The sequence below is a fragment of the Aplidium turbinatum genome, chromosome 6, assembly GCF_918807975.1.
Source record: "Aplidium turbinatum chromosome 6, kaAplTurb1.1, whole genome shotgun sequence".
Taxonomy (NCBI): domain Eukaryota; kingdom Metazoa; phylum Chordata; class Ascidiacea; order Aplousobranchia; family Polyclinidae; genus Aplidium; species Aplidium turbinatum.
This window is the reverse complement of record NC_137477.1, coordinates 4,622,735-4,646,184: the sequence shown is the minus strand read 5'-3', so window position 1 is coordinate 4,646,184 and position 23,450 is coordinate 4,622,735. Positions and strand designations below refer to the sequence as shown.

General features: G+C 37.2%; 1 protein-coding gene across 1 annotated transcript in view; it reads right to left on the bottom strand.

Moving 5' to 3' along the window:
* The window catches only part of LOC145772651 (uncharacterized), a 33,798-nt gene extending 26,626 nt beyond the window's left edge, over nt 1–7,172 (bottom strand). The window contains exon 1 of the mRNA XM_082584518.1: nt 6,429–7,172. Coding sequence (XP_082440644.1) covers nt 6,429–7,103 — 675 coding nt within the window. The 5' untranslated portion in view covers nt 7,104–7,172. The remainder of the gene's footprint in view (nt 1–6,428) is intronic.
* Nucleotides 7,173–23,450: the final 16,278 nt, after the last annotated feature.

Here is a 23,450-nt window from a genome sequence, read left to right as displayed (position 1 = left end):
TGCTGTTTCTGATTGCTGCAGAGACTAATCCTGGAAATTTCATTATGTCATGAGGAATGAAGATGGCTGTTCCTGTATTTGATCTTCTTTCATGAGAGCGTTTTTCCTCTATCTCACAAATCAATGAAGATGTGCATGGCTCGTTGTCCACATCATCCTCAGCTTCTAAATCAATAGCATTATTTATATCATTCACTCGGGCCTCCTCCTTTGCTACTCGTCTATCTTGCTGTTATCGCCTGGTACTGATCTTTTTAACTTTTGCTTTTAACACTATCATTTCCAGCCATACTTGCTTCCTGGTTGCTTATATACTGATAAGGAATAGCATGTCTTCTTCATTGCTATTTTTTACCATGACATTGCGTGGCCAGAAAAGAAAGGTTTCACTAAGCTTTTTCTGAAATTCCTGTACAGTACATTTTTAGTGGTTTGCCTTTGTTCAACCACAGACATATACAACCAAGAAACCACACGGCATTTAACATAATCCAATAAAATTGAACATAAACTATAAACTACAAACGTTTTCGGCCATACACACGTTAGCCCTTATCAAGTAACAAAAAAATAACTGCTTATCATATCTACAATGAAAATGAATAAATGATCTAAACACTGAATAGAAAAACGAAATGCAAAATGAAACGGCAGAGCATAGGAGAAAGGCCTTTGTCTCTCTTAATCTTTATTTGAAATTCTTGCTTGTAAAAAGAAATTATTTTTCTGACATTTTTTGCTTTGCAACTGAAGAAATGTTAGCTCACAAGTAAAATGTAAAAACTTGCTCAACTGTACTGTAATTATCTGCCTTCCTGATAACCTTGTTTGTAGCTGGTATGCAAGTCCACCCCTCTCCCTCTTGGCAACTCATGACAAAGAGGAATTGACCAAAACATGTGGATTGAAGTGTGTGAACAGTAAAGCAAAGGTAAAGTAGTTTCACCCTATATGTTTGGTTGAGTCCTGTCTTTGTCATGAGTTACCAAAGGGGGGGAGGGGGGACTTGTATACCAGCTCCCCTTGTTTGAATTAATTTGAAAATCACTTGCTTGTATGTTGGTAACTTGCTACGTTTTATATCTTGATCTGCTTTTGTGGGAATCGTAGAGAGTAGAACATACCGAGGGTCATGTTGTGCATGAGAATACATAGCCTAGCAAACTTTTTTCGATTAAATTGCCTACCAACTGAATACAAACTACACGTATTGATTCTAATCTGCAATTGATAAATACGATTCTATGAATGTTTCACCACATAGCGTACTAAATGTCTACTAAGGTAATTCACCATTCCTAAGTTGTCACGATTAAAATGGTTAGGAGCCTTGTCTTGATATAGGAGAAGTGCTCTGTAACGACTCCTTACATTTACCCTTATTCTGAACCTGGGAATAATGCCTTTGAAATGATCTGCACTTACGAGACTGAAACTGGAGGTATTTGACTGAGCTAAATAGTGGTAAGTCATTTTGAAGGTATTATGACATCACAGAGGCATGTTTTTACTTTTAGCGATTCACAAGGTAAAGCTGACAAGTAATGACCAGGAAGATTTCAGTCACTCACATTTAATAAAAGTTGTGTGTTGTACTAGTTAATACACAGACTATGTTCTACTGCTTAATATTTGCATTCTCCAGCAATTACATCAAGTATATTTTGCAATAGGTTACATTACTTCTCAAAATAGTGTTTGGTTGTCTGCTTGCAAAACCTCACTTGTTAAACAATAGTATGGAACATAATAATATTGTGTCAAACATTGCAACTGTGGAGCCTAGATGACCTTAAATACAGAATTTACCATGCTAAATGAAAGACTATGTAGCATTGTAAAACTATCCGATTATGGCGATTAAGCACCAAATTTCTTAATTTTCAGTTCAAATCTGGACCCCCTAAACATTAATAGATTGGTCTTAAACTTTATAAATATTGTTTTTGTACCAAGCGTCACCTATAAAAAAAAGTTAGGGTGTTATGCTTCAGGTCGGGGCATCAGCCGCACCCTATTACTTACTGCAAATAATGAACAGACGTTTAAATCTTTTTTTGATCATTGGTTTTCGCTTCAAGTCAACGTAAAGCAAGAGGTGAACCAATACAGTATTGCGAAGAAAATGATTGTTTTTGTCACAAGCTACGATCTTTTGATCTGCTTGATCTATTTGCAAGCAATGAAACAATTTCATTAATGCTTCCTAACGTGGCCTGCATTGTGAAAATATACTTATCGTTGCCTTCCACCACCTGCGAGGCGGAGCGATCATTTAGTCAGCGTGGTCCAACTACTTTTAACTTACGGGCCACTTTACATAAACGTGACAACATGCGGGCCATTTCCAATAAAATGATAGTGAGTGCGTAATCAAAATTGTTAAAGTTGTTAAAAATCGAAATTGTTAAAATTAATAGCAAATTGAAATTTATTTCAAAGCTCTATCAGTGAGATGCCTGTGGTCGAGATTTCTCTGATACTATCGTTTCTACATCAATTTCAATGTTAGTGGTAGCAAGTCGGAGACTATCTTCCAGTGTTTCGTCTATCGTTCGATTTCTGTTTTTAGACTTGACTTGCTGAATTCTAGAAAATGTACTCTCACACATGTATGTGCTTCCAAACATTGAGTGCATTTTTAATGCAAAAATTTTCAGTTTGGGAAATCTATCCTTGCTGACTAATTTCCAGAAGCACTCTGAGGTTTCATTTTGCCCCTGCAAATTTAGGTTTAACACATTCATGTGCATTGTCATGTCTGTAAGGAAAGCAAGATTGCACAGGAAGTTTAGGTACAGAAGGTACATATCAGCCTTTAACACTAGGTATATATCAGCCTTTAAGAAGCCCAGTTGTACTGACGAGACCTGATAGGTTGAAACAGTATAGGCCCTGCTGTCTACAACTTTGAATTAAATTTTTGACACTTTTTGTCCAAATGCTATACTTGTTCTAATTAAAATTACTTTCTGTAACATAAATACAAATTAAATCAATACTGTGAAAGCTCGCGGGCCGCAAAAATTCTATCCGCGGGCCGCATGCGGCCCGCGGACCTGTAGTTGGACCACGCTGGTTAGTGCACTCAGGCGCATAAAAACCTACTTGCGATCTACCATGACGCAACAGCGATTGAACCACGTCCTAATTTTAAATGTTTATCAAGCTGAAGCTTCACCGTTACAACTTGACCAGTTAATTAACAGTTGGATTGACAGAGCTGCTGTTCGCAAAAATACTTTTGTCACATGTTAAGTGTCAGAGCAGCAACGTAACAATAAAATTCACCACATACCTCCTGTGCTTTGTTTTAAAGTTGCTTTGTAAATTATCAAGCTACAAATCAGGTGTGAAAAGACAATTGCATCTACGAAACACGCTTAGTAAAAATCAAACAAAAACATGCAGTTTGAAAGTTTTTAGGTTGCCATATTGTGCTATCCGCCACCCCGTTCAAAAATAAAAGTCGGCGCCTATGGTTGGAGCAGAATAGTCCAACACCAGAGCGCCAGCGGTTGAGCCGCACCTAGGCCTTCCTTAGCAAAAGCATTCCGGTTGGTTTAACTTGATGAAAATACTGTGCTATTTGGGCATGTAATTTGACTTGATGAAGATACTGTAATATTGTTATATTGTAATTTGCAGATAAACAGGCATTACTCTCAGGCATTAAGTAAAAATAGATAACATTCAAAAGTGTTCACTGCTTAGAAATGTACTAAATTTAAGTACCTATACCAATAACCATGTTTGTATAAAATCAACCTTTATTTACCGTATTTATCCATGTATAAGTCGCACCCCAAAATTTGGCTCATTTTTTTTGCACGTGTTTGCTTGCCGAGACAGGCCCTTTTCTCATTGCAATCAAGTGTGCCCACACGCACATGCGAGATGTTTGCGTCTGTTTTTTTTGGTCATTGAACGATTTTTTAGCAAATCGTCCGAAAAAACATGTATATAGTCAAGTGGGGTAAAAAAAATTTTTTTTCAGAAAGGTTGTCCTGGATTTTTTAGCTTATCAAGTATGACCACTAAAGTTGGTCACAATATACAGACCATGTATGTCTATTGTCTATCATCCCCCAAAGAATTTTTTTAAATCCATTAACTGGTTTGAAAATTATGCACAAAATACCTGAAATTTTTTTTTACCCCATCTTTGGGGTAGAAAAAAATTTTTCATGGGGTAAAAAAAACACCTGTTAGTATAGCAGTTTCTTCATCTTTATTATTATAATATATTGATTTCATATGTTTTGCTATTGATTTCATATGTAGTGTTTAATGATTCTCCACCAGAGGAAAGAAGCTTTGTGTAACTCATATATATATATATCAAGGATTGTGACTTGTGAGAGATGATGAACCCATAGTCGAAACCGACCGGATGGGTCATGATGATGATGTAAACGATTTTGTCCACAATTTTTGTATGCAATTTTTATTAAAATATACATTGTGAAATCGCAAAGTCTCATTTCTGTAATAAAAACAGCAGCAAGACAAAAAATTGTGTCTAGTATGCCTATGCACGCCATCCTGAATTTTATCTGCAGCTCTATTTTGAACATGCAAGTGGGCGATTAAATTTCGCGGATCATGAAAAATCAACCAGCAGTTTGTGAATAAACATACAACTAAAAAACACCAGACAGAAAACCAAACAACAGTTTGTGTATGTATGATTGTATTTGTTGTGCACTATTGATCAATGGATCACTCTGTACTCTCAATCTGCACTACCGGTATTGATCGACCAACCCGCAACACTAACCTTAACCTCGGACCCCCAATTCCAACAAACATCAATTGATTGTGCATAACACATGCATACATTGGCACTGATGCATCCAGAAGTCTGTTTTTGTATTTTTTGGTGATTTACTGCTTGGCAGTTGACATAACACCAATACAAAGCCAAAACATTCCATGAAATGCACTGTTTTTTTTTACCCCCAATCAACGAATTTTATTGGGGTAAAAAAACACCTCAATAATAATTTACACAAACATTCAGAGGCCCCAGTCTTTGTTGCATCTAGTAGCCTCACAACATAGTACTCACAATATACTATGTTGTGAGGCTACTACGGGTGGGAAGAGGTGGATGGGAAGAGGAAACGCGGTCGTCCAAGAAGAACGTGGAAACAACAAGTGAAGGATGAATTTAAAAAAGTCGGACTGAAGGAGGAAGATGCAAGGAACAGAGTGAAATGGAGAAAAGGGATTAAAACAATTGCTGCGCGGAAACAATCGGCCACCCCCACTAGTGGGGAACAAACCGACGATGGATTATGATGATGATGAATATAACATTAAAACTACCTATCACTAAAATTTAGCAAAAACGTTTATTAAACTCCTCCGAACCTTTTTTTGCACCCTTCGCTGGCCATATTTACTTTATTTAACATATCTCTTCTTTGTCAAATCCAATCTTTTTCCTCTACCTCTCAAAGTAATCACCAGAGACCACATAAACAGACACTAAAAAATTTGAGTGAATATCTACTCATTTTAGATGTGAGATGGTAAGTGTTTTTTTTTACCCCAGTAACCCCACTATTTTTTTTTACCCCACTTGACTATAGTCAATTCGGTCAAAATGTCCGAAAAAATGTATAGTCATTAGCCTAGTCAATTGACTAGATATGATCAAAAATGACTAAAAATGAAGGAAATAAATAAAAAATGACCAATTTTTTTCAAGTCATTTCGGACAAATGACCGAAACGTCTCAGCAAAAAAAAAACCCAGGTTTGCGTTAAAATTCACATGCATGCTGTGCAGTGAGCATGTTAATGCGATGCTCGCAATCCTCGCACGCAAAATACAAACGCTTAATAGCAGCGCTAACGCGCGATCTGTAGCATTCGTTTGTCAGAAGTTCAGAACCTTGTGTATAAGTCGCACCCTCATGTATAAGTCGCACCCCAACCTTTTTGGGCAAGATTTGGTGCAAAATTTTGCGACTTATGCACGGATAAATATGGTAGCCAAAAAACAATGCTTTAACATTTTTACTTTTCAAGTCGTCTGTCCAAAAATCGAATACGAATATTGTCTTAAACATGCTCTAAGCCGGCATCTCCCAATGGCTTCAGTAAACTGGTGGGACACAAAGCATTTTAAAATATTTGCAATATAAAAATATCAAAAAAAGTGGTGTAGAACAGTCTGAAGCTTTCATATCATATCTAGTTTTCTAGATATGTTTTCTATCTTATCTTTTCATATCTAGACACCAGAGTTTTTCCTATAAGGCTGGGCTCCTTCTAACTCATACTACAGATGCCTTGACCGCTCTTTCTACTAAACAACATTGCAAAATAACAGTGGCTCTTAAAAATTCATAACATAAATTTATGTAGGCTATATCGTAGTCGTACTAATACTATAGGCTACCATACATCAGACAGTACCTGCTTAGCCAGTTGATCAAATCGTATATGGATTTTGTCTCTTTTATCAAACTGTCCTGTTCCTGTTTGATTTTGCAATCCAATCTTTTGTTTATGCAAGGTCATTGCATGTTGAGGCATGGCCTTACTTTGCAGGTCTTTCGGTCGGACTGGAAGCATGCGATTAGCTGCATGAGGCAAGCTACTGTGGGGTGATGGCATGGAATTTGTTCTGTTTATGGATTGCTGTCGAGGGACTTGAGTTTGGGTGGGTGATTGCAGAAGACGGTGGGTCTGAAGAAGGCGCCTACTGCTATCCCAGCTAGTTGGAGAATTTGAATTCAAAGTCTGATTCACAGAAGGAGGCAATAGACGACTAACAGACTGTTGCTGCTGTTGCAAGATGGGCATATTTGTTACTTGAGAGCCTTGCACGTTTTTATTTATGGTGGAAAGCTGAGAAGTAGCTGATGGAGACATGACGTGTTGACCTGTAAGAATGTCCCTCAAGCCTCGCTGCGCCGCAACACCAGTTGAAAGATGTTGATCAGAATGCAATGCTTGACCATCTGAATGACGTTGCCATGGAAGGTTTTGAGCTTGTTGTTCTGAAACTTGTTGGGAAGGCATAGTAGATCCATTTGACATCCAAACTTGGTTTGCAGCTACTTGAGTGGGACTGTAGCACAGCTGCATCTGGTCAATTAGATGCTGTTGTTGTGAAGTTTGCTTGGTTAATCGCCTTTGAGCATTGGGAGTTACTTGCTGTTGACTAGCAATGTAGTTATTGTTGGTTTGCAGCACTGTTTGATGCTGCTGCAATTGTTGTAATGCGGTATTTTGCACTGCAGAAAATCCTTGATGATTCTGTTGCTGGTTCATTGGGAGATAAGATCCTTGAACATGTTGCCGGTTTGCTGTTGCTGGTTGTCCAACAAAGTACTGATGATTTCCAGGATACATGATCAATTAGATGATTACCTAAATACCGAAGCAGAAAAAGTAAAGAAGTGACTATTAAACAACAAGTTAGTAAAAGTGGTTAAGCAATGACATATTTAGTTCTTGTGCCACCGTTACATCAATGTTAAAATGTCTTTATTGTAGGTGTAATGCCGATTTAACACCTTGTTTTTCTAAAAAAATGTTTTTATTGCTAGTATTAAAGGATAATATACTGAAATACTGTGATACACTATATAATACACTACAGTTACTCTAGTACCACTCTCCAGTCTCCACTATAATTTTAACCTATACGAGTATTTATGGCACAAAGTGTAAAAAGCTAAAAGTGAATTGGTGCTTAGAAATAAATCATACGGTTTAATTACCGTATTTATCCGTGTATAAGTCGCACCCCAAAATTTGGCTCAAATATTGGTACACATTTTTTTTTTAGCAAATTTTATTGAAAAACAACAATCAAAATTTTAAAAGCTCTCCTTCAAACTCGTTTTCATCTTCACTGATGCCAAATAGTTTGTCCCATTGTTCTTGGGGCAATTCGCAAAAAAATTGTTTTGAAATAAAAAAAAATACCGTACTTTTATGTCGCCACGTGTTTGCTTGCCGAGACGTGCCTTTTTCTCATTGTAATCAAGCGTGCCGCACACGCACATGCGAGATATTCGCGTTAAATTCACATGCATGCTGTGCAGTGAGCATGTTGATGCGATGCTCGCAATCCTCGCACGCAAAATACAAACGCTTAATAGCAGCGCTAATGCACGATCTGTAGCATTCGTTTGTCGGAAGTTCAGAACCTTGTGTATAAGTCGCACCCCAACCTTTTTGGGCAAGATTTGGTGCAAAATTTTGCGACTTATACGTACGGATAAATACGGTATGTTACAAAAACTCTCTACCCAAAGACCCAAGCTTTATCATACCTTAAATGAATCGACAAATTATGCTTTGTAAACATATAATGAAAAACTAAATTGTGCAGATTTGAAAAGATGATATATATATACAATATACATACATGACATGTAGAAAAGATAACAACTCACCTTCTTATAAACTATCATTACTCCACCACCATGGCTCTAAGCAATAGTTCAGTTGAGTGCTAGAATAAATGAGTTCCAAGGAAGTAAGCTAACAGTATTGAGTAGACCACTGAAAATTACCATTCATTTCAAACCATGAACCTTCAAAAGAATTACAAAATACTATTGGCATTATGCATCTATCAATCACAAATGTACGCAACTTTCATAATCAATCGATAGAATGAGAATTGTAAAATATATTTATGACATCATAACTCCTACAAGCTAGTTTTTTTAGATAGATATGATATAAAATAGATATGTGCGTAAATCGATTTTAGTAAACGCAATTGTTTTTTACAATTGGAAATACATACAAGACTTAAGCTTAATGTTTAAACGTTGATCTAATGCCTTATTACATGTGATAAATGCAAATATAAAAGTAGCACAAAAAGAAAACAATTTTATTACAAAAAATGACCAAATTTTTTAAGTCATTCCGGACAAATGACCAAAAAGACTTAGCAAAAAACAGCCTACAAATGTAATAACATAAATGAGGGTTGACATGGTAAAAGTTGTAAATGTGAGTAAGAAAAAAGTTTGAAATACGAGCGCCAATGGACAAAAATAGTTTCAAATAACAAGTGGAAAAATGTTTACTTGTGGAAGCCAGCGACCAAACGTGGCCAGCGCAGTAGTTTCGAAGGGCATTTATGACTTCTTGGGGGCCATGGCTGCCAGGAGCTTAAAGGGCTGCTATAATTTTGACTTGGTTCTATGTCAGAAGTGTGAGACGTTAGTCGCCGACTTTTCAAAAAACCTTGGGGGGCGAAAAAGGTGATGACGTCATAACCACAATGCTATTTCACTGAAATAAAATTGTCTTTGATTAAGCTTAGTGTCTTGTTTATATTGACACCTAGGTCGCAAGCCGAATTTATTAGAACCGCTGCTTGAAAGTGAAACGATTAGTTTTATGCATGCAGTAGGCCTAGTCGTAAAAATTTTGATATTGTTAGCTCATAATTGGAACAGTTTGAAAACAAGCCAATTCATTTCCTTTTCATGCGAGTGAATAACAACGATCAAGACAGTGAAGTTATCGAAATAAAACATAAAAAATCATGATCTCAAGCAGAATGAAAACCCGCTATCAGTTTTATTAACCTCGTTTCGCTCGTTTTGCTAATTAGGCTACTTACCTTCAAAGGGTTAACGGCGAAGTGTTTTCTCTTTTGTTTTTTTATCGAAAGTTTTTATAGTCTTTTATTGAATACAGTGGGCTATATACTCGAGTATAGGTCGAGATGTTCGCAAGTGATTTTCACCTCAAAAAGACAAGTTCAACGAACACAGGACACGCTTTTGTCTCCAGCTCGGCAGTTTTCAAAATGAACGCACTTAAAATCATTGTCGATCTAGATTAACCTACGGAGTGTGAAATTGCGTCGGCCTAAGTAAAAGTTTTGAATACGTTTACAGGGGTCGATCTTAACTTTTTTTTTCACTAGCCCACCGGACTAGTTGCTCCCCGTTTTCACTAGCCCGCACGATTTTTCACTAGTCCGACCAGTTTACTGACTTTTCACTTGTCTGATGACGTATTAACAATAGCGATAACTACCCAGCTAACACTCAGCGTTAGACGCTTTGTAGTAACGTTGAATCAGCATTTGATCACGATATATCAACAAACAAACGTTAATTTCGATAACTGCTGTTTGCTGAAATGCTGGCGACCTGTAGGGTTGCCAACCTGTCTTCACCAAAAAAAGCCAGACGTAGTCACAAAAAAAACCAGCAAAAAATAGCTGAAAAAGCCAATTAGTATTCATTAAACATACACATATAAAAAGTGCACAATCAAATAGTGTCCCACCGAACTTTGACTTCAGCGACAACGCAGAAACATAGTTAATGAAAAGACAAGCAACTAGAAAATTTTCTAGTTTCGGCTTCAAAACGAAATTCGGTCGGACACTACAACCAAATATAAGGTAGAAAATACTGCTCGAATTGACGCAGACCGAATTTTTTCCTAAAAAAAATCGCAGCCAAAAAAAGCCAAAATTATGTTGACTTTTTATTAATTTGACAAAAAATCGATGAAACATGAAAAAAAAGCCAGAAAAAGCCTAATTTTTCTGGCTTTTTTTATTTAAAAAAAATTAAGCCAAGCGAGTTTAAAAACAGCCAGATTCTCAAAATCTGGCTTCAAAAAAGCCAAATTGGCAACTCTGGAGACCTGGCGTGCGAAAATGCGAGAAAAAAGTAGTCACGTGCTCAATTGACCGACTTTGCAGCCTTCTTTGTGCAATTTCGCCTCTGGCAAGCAAATTTCTGCAGTATTTCAGAGTGAGAGTGACGTCGCCAATCGCCATTTTGTACACCAAAACTTTTCACCGGCGAATATTTTCCCTAGCCAATCGGACTAGTACTGCAACATTTCTACTAGTCCGCGCAAATTTTCACTAGCCATTGGCTAGCGGACTACCGCTAAGATCGAACCCTGGTTTATTAGCAGTGATTCAACCTTAATTTTCAAATTTAATGATTTCTTGTCAATTCTAAACTTTATGCATTTGTTGAGCTATATGCAAAGCTCACGAGACAAAACAGCAAAAAGAGCTGTTTTAAGAGATCATTTTTTTATGAGATCATATTTTTGAGATCATTATTTTTTATGAGATCTAGCTGTTTTAAGAGATCATATTTTTGCGTGTAGGATATAATCGCTTTTATTACGTAACATTCCATTATCGTTAAAGTCGATGTCAAACCTTAGCGGCCGCATAAAACAATGATGTCAGGTTAGCTAGGTGATAATAGCGGTAAGAGCAGGCAATATCTGCAACCAAGACCATTAAACACCTTTTCTTTTTATCGGTTTTTGATTTAATTCTCACACATCGCGAAGAAAACAATGCGTTCTGTTGAATCATAATTGTCTCACAGCGAGAAGACCTTGTTGAAAATAGCGCGTCTAATTCAGCTGGTTTACTTAATATTGCAGTGAATAGTTACGTGACTATTCCAGCAGCGTAAATTACTCTACCATCTACTTTGAAATTTCCATACCGTATGAGAAAGCCATGCGATCAGCTGCTGTTTTGCGGGCAAGAGCAACGTAGGCTGTTTTTTTGATTTTGGCATTTTTAAGTCTGTTTAAATTATCTAAATCTCTTTCGCGATGTGTTTTATCTTTGAAACACCACTTGTAAGTTGTAATAACCATTTTTGTTGCCCCTCATTCCCTCAATCATAAATTTACGGGGGGCGCCGCCCCCCGGAAGTCGGCGCATATGACGTTACATACTTACCAAGTAGTACCAATGATGAGGACTGTTTAGATGATAAATACTGGGACATGTTGTCATTGTGGTGACAGTGTTAACAGACAACCTCCTTTGTTGCTTGTCTTATGTTTAGTTTTTTCATTGTGTATATATATGAGTAAATGTTCTTTAAAATCTAATTGGTGAATATGCAGTCTGGTTGACTGATAGTGGTTACTGTAACTTATCGATGTCTTCATTATTTTAGCACAGATATTTCAGAGAAGTAAAAGTACTTATTTAGTTCCAGAATCTAAATTCTAAACAAACTTTTTGCACAAAAAATATATATATAATATATATATATATAAATATATAATATATAAATATATATATAATATATATTTTTTTGGCTTTTGATTTGTTTTTTAAAACATATTTTTGAAAAAAACAAGTCCAAAAATAGAACTTGCATCCCTATCCCTAGGGGTGCACGGTCGTTTGGTCGACAGACATTTGGTCGACAGGACGTTTGGTCGACAGGACGTTTGGTCGACAGGACGTTTGGTCGACAGGACGTTAGGTCGACAGAACGATTCATTTTTGGGTTAGGGTTAGAGTCAGGGTTAGATTAGGGTTATGGTTAGTTAACTAACCCTAACCCTAAAATAAATCGTTCTGTCGACCTAACGTCCTGTCGACCAAACGTCCTGTCGACCAAATGTCTGTCGACCAAACGTCCTGTCGACCAAATGTCTGTCGACCAAACGTCCTGTCGACCAAATGACCGGGTACCATCCCTAGGTATGATGCAGATTTTATTTTCAGGAAAACGTGTACTCATGTAGCCTAAACTAACTGCTAATTTATGATATATTATGTATAACAATCAAGGGTGTTTAGTAGGGTCTGCTACTATTCGGTGAGTCCGATTCGGTGAGTCTGATTCGGTGAGTTACTAACTTCTAACCCCTAACCCAAACCCCTAACCCTAAAACGGCAATGATAATTAGGCTATGGTACCCGATAATTTAAAAAAAAAATTGAAAAAATCCCCCGTTAAGGGATCGAACTCACCGAATCGGACTAACCGAATCGGACTCACCGAATCGGACTCACCGAAACGGGCCATTCCGGTTTAGTAAAAGGTGACAGCCTCTAAAGTCTAAAGGTATGGCTACTTTGCATCACTGAAGCATGACATCATGCGCTCAAACCTATATTTTTCTGAAACATAAGTTAATGCACACATTGTCAGCAGACACATAAACTAACTCCAATGTAAAACGTTGTCAAGTTTATCGTAAAAATGATTTGTGTTGGTATACAAGTCTCCACCCTGCTCATAAAGACTATGCAGAGGTGAGCATTAGCGCACTACTTCTTTGGTAAAAGTAGCAGTAGCACCGCTACTCTTTAGTTAGAGTAGCGGCTGCCGTAGTGGCGCTATTTTTTTCCAAAGTAGCGGTAGCGCTACTTTTTTTCAGTTGCACTCCCTCTACCCGCTATTTTTTAATTTAAAGCAATTCAAAGTAAAAAAATACTCATTTTTTACATCCAATTTCTGCACTACGTTTCCACGGATGATACAGACGCACTGCGAGAAAAAGTCAAGACAGATGTAATTCGACTGATGCGGAAGACATCAAGCCAGGTTGATACCGAGAAGAGTGACACCAACACCAGTCATGACTCCGACAATGATTTTTTTGGTGTATTGGCACCCGGTACACGACAACTGGGCGAGGCAAAGTGGGCGATGCCACCTTGGGCGAGACCAGGTGGGCGACGTGTCAAGTGGGCGACGACCAAGGTGGGCGACGAGCCAAGTGGGCGACGGCCAAACTGGGCGACGTGCCAAGTGGACGACGGTCAAATTGGGCGACGGCAGCGAAAGTTTAGCCGGTCGGAACGGTGGTGACATATATAATTTACAGTATGTAGTTGCTTTGCAGCGTCCCGGTTTATCGTGAAGCTTAAGAAAATAAAGTCATATTTTCTGTTTTAGTTCATAAAATATGACATTTCATTTTTACTTTAAAATACAATGATTGAACCCTAGTAACTTCCTAAATGCAATTTAAACAGCTATTTAAATTTTTAAGTAACTTCCTAAATGCAATTTAAACAGCTATTAAACTAGCCTCTTAATATTATAAACACTTGCGGTAGGTCACTAGGTCAGCTAGTGCTGAGATCTTAACTACTAAGTAGCTGGTTTGGTAGGTACATGCATTAGACATTTGAATTTTCTAGTGATTTTCAAGCGAAACTGAAGTTTTTTGTTAGTTGTTCGAGTGTGTTATTGTTCAAAATACTCCCTAACCGTTATCGAAAGATGTAAGTAAAAGTCTTTAAAGTCATATTTTTTTTGGTGTTGCAGAAAGTTGTCAAACCGATAACAGTGAAACAACGACGTTGCTACGGGGTCAATTTAAGAAGTTATAATATAAAGTCATATTTTCTGTTTTAGTTCATAAAATATGACTTCTCATTTTTACTTTAAAATACAATGATTGAACCCTAGTAACTTCGTAAATGTAGTTCAAACAGCTCCTGTAGACATTGAACTTTGATAATTTGTGGGAGGCAATGAGAGTTCTCACGCTGAAGCTGAGTTTCACGAAGCATTGGAAGAAACATTTTCATTATTTTTTGTAGCCTAGTAATAGCGCTTGCTGTTTGATGTTCGTCGTCGTCAGCGTATGCTCAAATTCTATGAATGGAGACAAAGGACCAGATGAACTTAAATTCGCTTTTAATTCCAATTCATACACAACATGAGTTTGTTGTATATCCGGATTTCGAGCATTTAGCTCTCTTCAGTACAACTTTTGAATTGCGAATGAACAACACTACAAATGAACTGGTATTTATAGCGAAAATGCTCGTGTTTTTAAAAGATGCGTAACATAAATTTCCCTTAGAATGTGTTTTCTATAACGACGTTAAAATGACAGTGTAAACGAATGATAACATTAGTTTTCAAGGTCATTTTTGTGTGACTAGGGACTTGAAGAGTGTTTCCTAGTGTCATTTTAGATAAAAGTAGTGGAAGAAGTAGCAGTAGGGCGCGCTACTTTGGGGAGCAAGTCTTTTAGGCGCAGACAGTTAGGCGCCGGTTAAATAGGCGCGCACAGTCGCACACTGTGGCATCAGAATATTTAGGTGCAGAGCACTGTGGCGCCCGTTCATTTAGGTGCTATTCCTGGTAAAGTCTGCAGATTGTATCAGCTTGGCAGGTAGGGCAATGCTGTTCATACAAAATGTTATATTGAACAGAAAAATATGTTGTTTTGTTAATTCGCGTGCATTTATTTGTTGTTAGTGTTGGCTGCAGTGAGTGAAGCTACTTTATCCGGCAATGCTTTTCACACAAAATGTTATATTGAACAGAAAAATATGTCATGGTTTCTGTGAGTGAAGCTGCTTAAACCGGCAATGCTTTTCACACAGAATGTTATATTGAACAGAAAAATAGAGTTTTTGTTTAATGCGCGTGTTCGGCATTTATTTGTTGTTAGTCCAGGTTTGCGTCGGCAAAAGCTTTATCAATAAATTATTCAAGTTTCCGAACATGCCTGAACTCACTTTTAGTTAATTCAAATAATAACTACGCTAAACATCAGTAAAAAATATACCGTACATGCTATACTGAAGCGGGTGGTAGGCTTGAGTGAAGAGTAACTTAGTTTACCGTCAAAACCCGGACTAGGTTTTGCCAAAGCTGAGCTGATACAATCTGCAGACTTTACTAGAAATAGCACCTAAATGAACGAGCGCCACAGTGCTCCGCACCTAAATATCTTGACGCCACAGTGTGCACGCCTATTTGACCGGCGCCTAACTGTCTGCGCCTAAAAGACGTGGAGTCGTGGACCCCTACTTTGGTCCGAGTAGCGCGCGCTACCGTACTTTTGTAAATTGGTAGCGGTAGCGCGATACGGTACTTTAAAAGTAGCGCGTCCGACGCCCACCTCTGAGACTATGGCAGGAATATAAGACAAAAATTGGAATCGACTAAGATCTATGGGGTAAAGTGTGTGAACAGTAGTGTTTCGCTTCGCTGCTTCCTGTCTGTTGTAGACAATCTAGTAGGCCTATGCTATGACGCTATTTTATAGCAATTGTATTGTACTATTCTCGCAACACAAGAAATAAAATTTTTCTCTCTCTCTTGATTTGAAGATAAAGATTCTCACCATCAGTTCTGTTGTTGAAATTTGTGACATCAGTACCGTACCACAGGATACCAACTACGGTACTGTACAGTACCTAGCTAAAATACGGTAGCCTACCGCTGTTTTTTTTTTCGCTGAGACTTTTCGGTCATTTGTCGGAAATGACTTGAAAAAATTTGGTCATTTTTTATTTATTTCGGTCATTTTTTCTGATGAAAATATATCCTTTCAAATACGTAGCTGATACAAACCAAAATTTGCACAGGCCTCGAAATTCACGGCGGACATGTTCGCCGTCACAGCATGAGATGTCCGCGGGAAGTACCATCTAGATCGGTCATATTTGTCCGCCGAGAAATAACACAGGAACTAGCGATACAAATAGTCATTGCATAGCACGAACAATTGTTGCGATTGGGAGAATATAATTTCCCGCGCATTTTAGCGCGCATCTAGAAAATGTGAATATCATATCCCTTAGATTCCATTGAAGCAGAAAAACTTTCGGTTGTTAGGTTGCTTCAACGATTGATGACATTAAATCAGCGTAACAAAGGTGAATTCTTCGCTAAGAACCGATGCGCAACTTAGTTCAAGTCTTACGTCACAATGTCTGGCTTTGATCTCCGAGTAATATTGAAAAGGCAAGGTTGGTTACAAAATTAGATTATACGAGTAGGCTATTACAGCAGGATGCAGCAAAATTTGTTAAGTTTTCGTATTACAGTAAGAAAGAAAATGCCCATGGAATATTCACTTTCGCTCACAGAACACGCAAAAATATACCTAAAGAAAAATGCCTAGTGAAACTTTGCACAGCAGAAAATAGTAGCGGTAGTGTAGAAGTTTTCCGACTCGTGCCCAGAGCATTGTGACGCAAAATTCCACACGACCTCGTTCGGTGGAAGTTAATCAGTTATGCGGCGTATGCAGCTACACGGCGCTTTGACTCTTCAAGCGCGCCTGGTTAGTCTGATGAAAGCCTTCCAAACCGTAGCTATAGCTCTTAAATGGCGAAAAATTATCAAAATAAAGTGATTAAGCATGACGATCGAGGCTAAAACTGGTGTGTTCGCCGTGAAACTTAATTTGTCCGCCGAGATAGCTGCTCAGACCGGACACGTTTGTCTGCTGTCAACAAAAACGAATTTCGAGGCCTGTATTGCACTTCATGACTATAGCTACAACATTACGTTTTGCTGAGAAACGTTGTTTTTTTCGGACATTTTGACCGAATTGACTATATATTTTTTCGGACATTTTGACCGAATTCACTATATATTTTTTGGACATTTTGCTAAAAAATCGGTCAATGACCGAAAAAAAAAACCTAGGCCACCGTACATAGTTTTCAAAATCTAAAATATACCGTAGCCCAGCAAACTTATTAAAAATGAATTGCTTGTATATCAGTACACTTTTATCAAGAAATCATAAATGTTATAATACTTTGTTTTACGTAGTCCAAGAATAAATTTCATTAAATCATAGTGCGCCCTATACAAAATCTAGGGTTGCCAGAGGTTAATATAAAAAATAGCCCAAGCTTATGCAAAAAGTAGCCCAAAAGTAGCCCAATTTTTTTGGGGGTTCTAAAATGGAGCCCAAGCAAAGAGATAGGCTATTATACAAAATACTTCCAGAACGCTTGATCATCAGTCCCAAATTATAAATGTTTTTTCCAGTTCTTTACATCTTTCATACAGATTGGCAACCATATGCATTCACTCAACTGTTTGTTAAAATAACTACAAACAAGTAGCCTACCTAAACACAAAAAATGGTTTAATTTCTTTTCGTGATGAGCTAACGCAAGGGTGGGAAACCTATGGCTCTTTTGAAGACGGCATCTGGCTCGCAAAAAAAAGTCTTCTAAAGTGTGTAGGGATTTGCTTAACTTACTGTCGTAATTTGGTTAAAAAATAAAAGGATAATTTAAAAAGGATAATTTAAAGGGATTTTGAGGCTCTCTGTCTCTAATTAAAAAGATAATTTAGGCTTCTGGCTGTCTAGTCTAGGGGTATGACTTCCTACAAAAAGCAAACGAATTAAATAGAATCATACATTTTATTGTTTATCAATGTTACAAGTTTTAGTATTCGGGGAGTTGAGAAAATTGACTAACTAATCTAGTTTATTGAGACGGGTGTCGGATGAGTGACATTCTCCCGGCGTGCATTTAACCTTTTCGTTCTAAAAATTCAGTCCGTTCGTTTTGCCAGTCAAATTTCGAATGCCTGTCTTTTTCAATTCCCCGCTTACTTCATAATATACCGGTAGAGCCTTTTCATCAATAACAGCTATCGTAAGAATCAAGGGAAAAGCTATACCGGTTTCATAGTTATGTCGCTTTAGAAATACAGATGTGTTGAGCTAGATTCTGTGTGAGTGGCGTTTGTTAACAGGAAGCTTGACTTATGTTCTATGAGAACGTTAGGTTTTGAATTTGCAGCATTGAAATGCATTTTGCAATACTGATAATTTTCGGTTAAATGTTAAAATATAAATTTGTTAATTAAAAACATGGTACATGTTACAAGTGCAAACCGCAAAAATTTTATCTTAACTTTTCATTACAATTTAGAGCTGAAAATGCACTCAGAATGCACCAAATTAATTGTAATTTTTTTCTGGTGAGGAAAACCCGCCCGCTGTTTTTCTCCTCTTGTCAAGACACGTTCCTACTTTCAAAACTTCACCAGTGCCACCACGTGTTAATTGTATTAAGTGTTAAGGCATTGCAGTATAACCTACGGCCCTCACGAAAATGTATTTCCAAAAATGCAGCTTTAATGCCATGGCTCTCTTACTTAAAAAGGTTCCCGACCACTGAGCTAACGCTTCAAAAGTGTTTCCCTCAAGACCATCAACAGTTTTGATAACCCACCAAGGTCGATCAACGTAGAAAGTATCTTTTTGTCTTGTTTTTTGTTACTCATATAAATTGTTAAAAAAAAACTTCACTAGCCTTTTTTCTCTCATCTTTCTACATTTGTAACTTTATTAAGGTGTTGCGACCATGCCATAACTGATTGTCCTGCTTTGGCATCATGCACGTTATAGCGTCCGTGTTTTGTCGCTTCTACCTTTTTCTAGACCCCTGAATATGTTTGACGTTTATTGTTTTTCGTTGTGATGGTTAGAAATAAAAACAAACTGAACTGGATATCCACCTGCATTTTCATAAAAACCTGGCAGTGGCTATTTAACCGGCGCCGGTCTTTGAATCTGAAACACTATTTGACCGTCATTACGTCATTATACCATCACTTTTTTTCTTTTTCTCTTTCCAAGCAAAAGACGAGAAGCGCGCTGTATATAACTTCTAAATCCGACTATTTGGTTCAACTCGTCACGTGGCGAGTGCGATACGTCGCCGCCTCCTATTCTAGAGGGACTGAGTTCGATACCACGCGCAAGCATTTTTTTTTTTTTTTAACTAAATTTTCACCCGAAGTGCATTTTTGTAGTCAATTTTTAATTTGAGTTGCATTACATTTACATACCATTAATCATTTTATTTTTCGTCATTAACGCGTCAGGGACGAAAAAGATACTAACTACAAAAATCGATATGGACCTCCCAGCACGATAATGAACGGGAAAAAGTGGCAAAACCTTGAAGGTTTACAACGTGCCTGAATGAAAAATTATGTAGTAGGCTATAGTTAGCACGGCCACAAACGGAAAATTACCCAGAGAAATTCTCAAGTTCCAGCAAATTAAAAAAACTCTAACTTTATTACTCACATTTGAAAAGACATAAAAAATTGGGCTGTAGACAACTCAAATTAAAAATTGACTACAAAAATGCACTTCGTGTCAAAATTTAGTTAAAAAAAATAGATAAAAAAGAAGAACGCTTCCGGGTAGTATCGAACTCAGTCCCTCTGGAATAGGAGGCGGCGACGTATCGCACTCGCCACGTAACGAGTTGAATAAAATAGTCGGATTTAGAGCTTATATACGTGCTCTCGTCTTTTGCTTTGAAAGAGAAAAAGAAAAAAAGTGCCTTGTATAGTGACGTCATAACCGGTCAAATAGTGTTTCAGGTTCAAAGACCGGCGCCGGTCAAATAGCCACTGCCTAAAAACCTGGATCACTTAAGTTGCCAGGATTGCCAAATATTAAACCCTAAACATGCACATTTTTGAAAATTGACATCTTTCTACCAAATTGGTTACCTTGCCTGACCGAGGTCTCCAAAAACGCTGCTCCTCAGTGAAATAACTAAAAATTAGGTAAAAATCTTAAACATAATACAATTTTTACATAAAAAGTTATTTTATATTTAAAAAAAAAAGTAGCCCAATTGGGCGCCAACCAAAAAAGCGCGCCCAAAGCGAATTTTTGGCGCCTGGAGAAATCAAAAGTAGCCCAATTGGGCGTAAAAGCGCCCAATCTGGCAACCCTAACAAAATCTCACCAAATTGTCAGACAGACAGGAAAAGACCAAGGTGTTTCCAACAGTGATTTCAATATTTCAGAGTAAACTAAAAAAGCACTTGCGAGCTGAAAATCAACCTCCTTACAACAGGATCTTGAACTGCCACTCTTTTTCCTTTTGTGGCTACATTGCTACAACAATTGTCGTGCTGTGTAACGGATGTAGAATGTTGCAGTTCGCTCAAATAGCTGTTAGTATAACTCTGGCTGCTGCTGGCACAACCCAGCAAAACCGTTTGCATGAGGACGTTTCTTTGAATTGTATTTATGAATGTAGACGTCGTTTAGAGCTCTCGTGGTCGTTCAACTGTTTGGAATCTCAATATAGTTATTTTTTTAAATAAATTCCAATAGTTATTTTCTAAAGACAATTCCAATAAAGATCAATTTTGTGCTTTAAGATAGATACGGTATTAGATATCGAAAATGCAATATTTTTAAATATTTGTGTTGCCACTAAAAATAAAAACAGTTTAGGCTACCATGCTTTCCGAACAAAACTTTTGCAGACCTGAAAGTGAAACACAAGTTTCAGTCATATAAAACGTATCGTAATAATATACGTTGCGGTAATAATGACGAAATGTTACCGTACATAATGCAATAGTATATATAAAAAAGATGAAGACAATTAATATCAAACAATAGGATGCATAAATTTAATTGCAAAAAAATTATGGTCAAACATACATAGCTAGGCTACTTACTGCCAACAGGACTTTTTGTAACACTGTAATTGGTTTGATCACTGTCATCATTCACTGCTGTTTCTGCTTTGTTTCTGATTTTATAGGGTACCGTACTCGTCACTGTTCATAGGCTAGGTAGGCTACTGCTAATTGCTGTGACCTGTGATCATTTTATTTCCAGGTGATTTATGTAAACTCTCCTTGTCAGTTTTTTTTTTTGGTCCATTATCGGCCATTGACCAATTTTTTATGAAAATGTTCGAAAAAATATATATGTATAGTCAATTCGGTCAAAATGTCCGAAAAAACGACAACGTTTCTCAGCGAAACTTAATCTTGTAGCTAATCAGGATGTGCAAATTTTGGTTTGTATCAGCTACTTGACAGGAAATATTTTCATCAGAAAAAAGGACCGAAATAAATAAAAAATGACCGAATTTTTTCAAGTCATTTCGGACAAATGACCGAAAAGTCTCAGCGAAAAAAAAAGAACCAGGTCCTTGTACAGTATTATTATAAATCTGTTTCATTTGATTTCATTGCAGTATATATTTAATCCAGTAGGCTAATTGATTGCAGCAGTTGCAAATAAAATGGTAGCGCAAACTTTTTGTAGTTGAATAAATAATGGTTTATATATTATATATATTTATATATCATATAGTCAAAGTTTATGTTTCAGTTTGCTTTAAAGTTATTTTTTTATCCATATAAACTCTCAGATATTTGGTTATATAGCTTACTTTTGATCTTTCTATGTTTGTTTGGCTGATGTTGAAACTAAAGTATGATTTTATCGTGCTGTTTGGTGGGCCTAGGCTATGCTCAATATAGGTCTATGTTGTTTTTGAGTATTTTAACAAATGTTCTCTACTAATGCAGTCCTCGAAATTAGCGGCGGCACACGGCAATTGCCGTGGTAAATGCCGCCGCAAACGTCATAATAGCCATTCTGCTACAGCAATAAAAATGCCGTCGCAAAATGAGCATTTAATTCGGACAAAAATTGTTCAAAATTTCTTACTGTTTGATTTACTTGCAGCGTGAGTTTAATCAGCAAAAACATCGCACTAAGACCTCACCTCGGACTATTTTACTTGCTGTGAACACTCACACAGTAGCCTATTCAAAATTAGCATATTTTTACTTCGCAAAAACGTTGACGAGGCCAAACGGCAAAAGTTGAAATTGCCTTGGCAATGCTGTGAACGTTTATTACTAAAAAATTGTATCAAAACATGCAAAACGAGAAGAGAAAAAAATAATCGAATAGTCTATCACAGTGGTTCTCAACTGCCGGTTCGCGGACCGGTGCCGGTCCGCAGAAGATCTTACTTTTTGCAAAGCTTATTTTAATGTGGAGTCATTAGCATATTGTAAAATTGTGATCGCACTGTGAAACATGCACAGCTGTAAAACTGACATATCTCCATGTAAAATTGAAGACATATCTCTACATAAATAAAGGTAAACTTTTTTATGACCTAACTCTGTGTCGTAGATAATGTTTTTGTTACAAATTGCGTGTAGTTTTCAAAAGTTTTGAAACACAGAGATACATAACCAAATGGGGAATTTTGTCCTTGATTGTGAAAAAATTCAAAGTTGTTGGAGACGAAAATTTGAAATTAGATAAATTTGAAGTTCCGGGATAAAGTCAGGCCTGCAATTTAAATTTGCCATAACCGGAGTTTGAGAAAGCAAAGATCTTGTTTTTCAAAGACTATGCGGAAAATAGCGCTTCGGAATAGAATGAAAACAAGCCAATTTGCTGTGGAAAATGCTGGTGAAATGGAGTGGTAAATAAAGTAAAAAGAGGTGCTAAGCATTGTGAGTCAACACTTCAAAGAGTTGGCTAACAATTTTGACGATCATTTTGCGTAACATGAAGATCCTCGACATGGAAACTTTTGGATATACAATCCATGCATCGATGATGTCAACACATGCAACTTTAATCTTCATGACAAAGTCTGATCGAATTACAATATGTTGTGCTTCCACTTTGCAGTCCAGATTCGAAAAACATTATTGTCACACTTCTGGTTATCTCATGCAAACGAATTCGTGCCTAACTTTCAAAACAATCGATTTGATGGTAGCTGTTTCAACTAGCTCTTTAGAAACGACAATTCTTTTTCATCTCTAGCTTTAATAATAAAGCAAAATTCCCACTGGCATTGATATTGTATGCAAATGGACATTTTTCTGTTTGAGTTGATTGGATTGTCGTTTTATTCCGATTTTTGTCCTGAATACAAATCATATGCTAAAACCTTGCATTATGGTGCGCAACGACAACTTTGGTTAACATAACGTTACAAATATTCATTCTATTCACTACAATCTTTGGTTGCCGGTCCGGGAACATTTTTTAAAAATTTTGCCGGTCCCCCACTGTTAAAAGGTTGAGAACCACTGGTCTATCACAACCGCACTGTTTGATTTG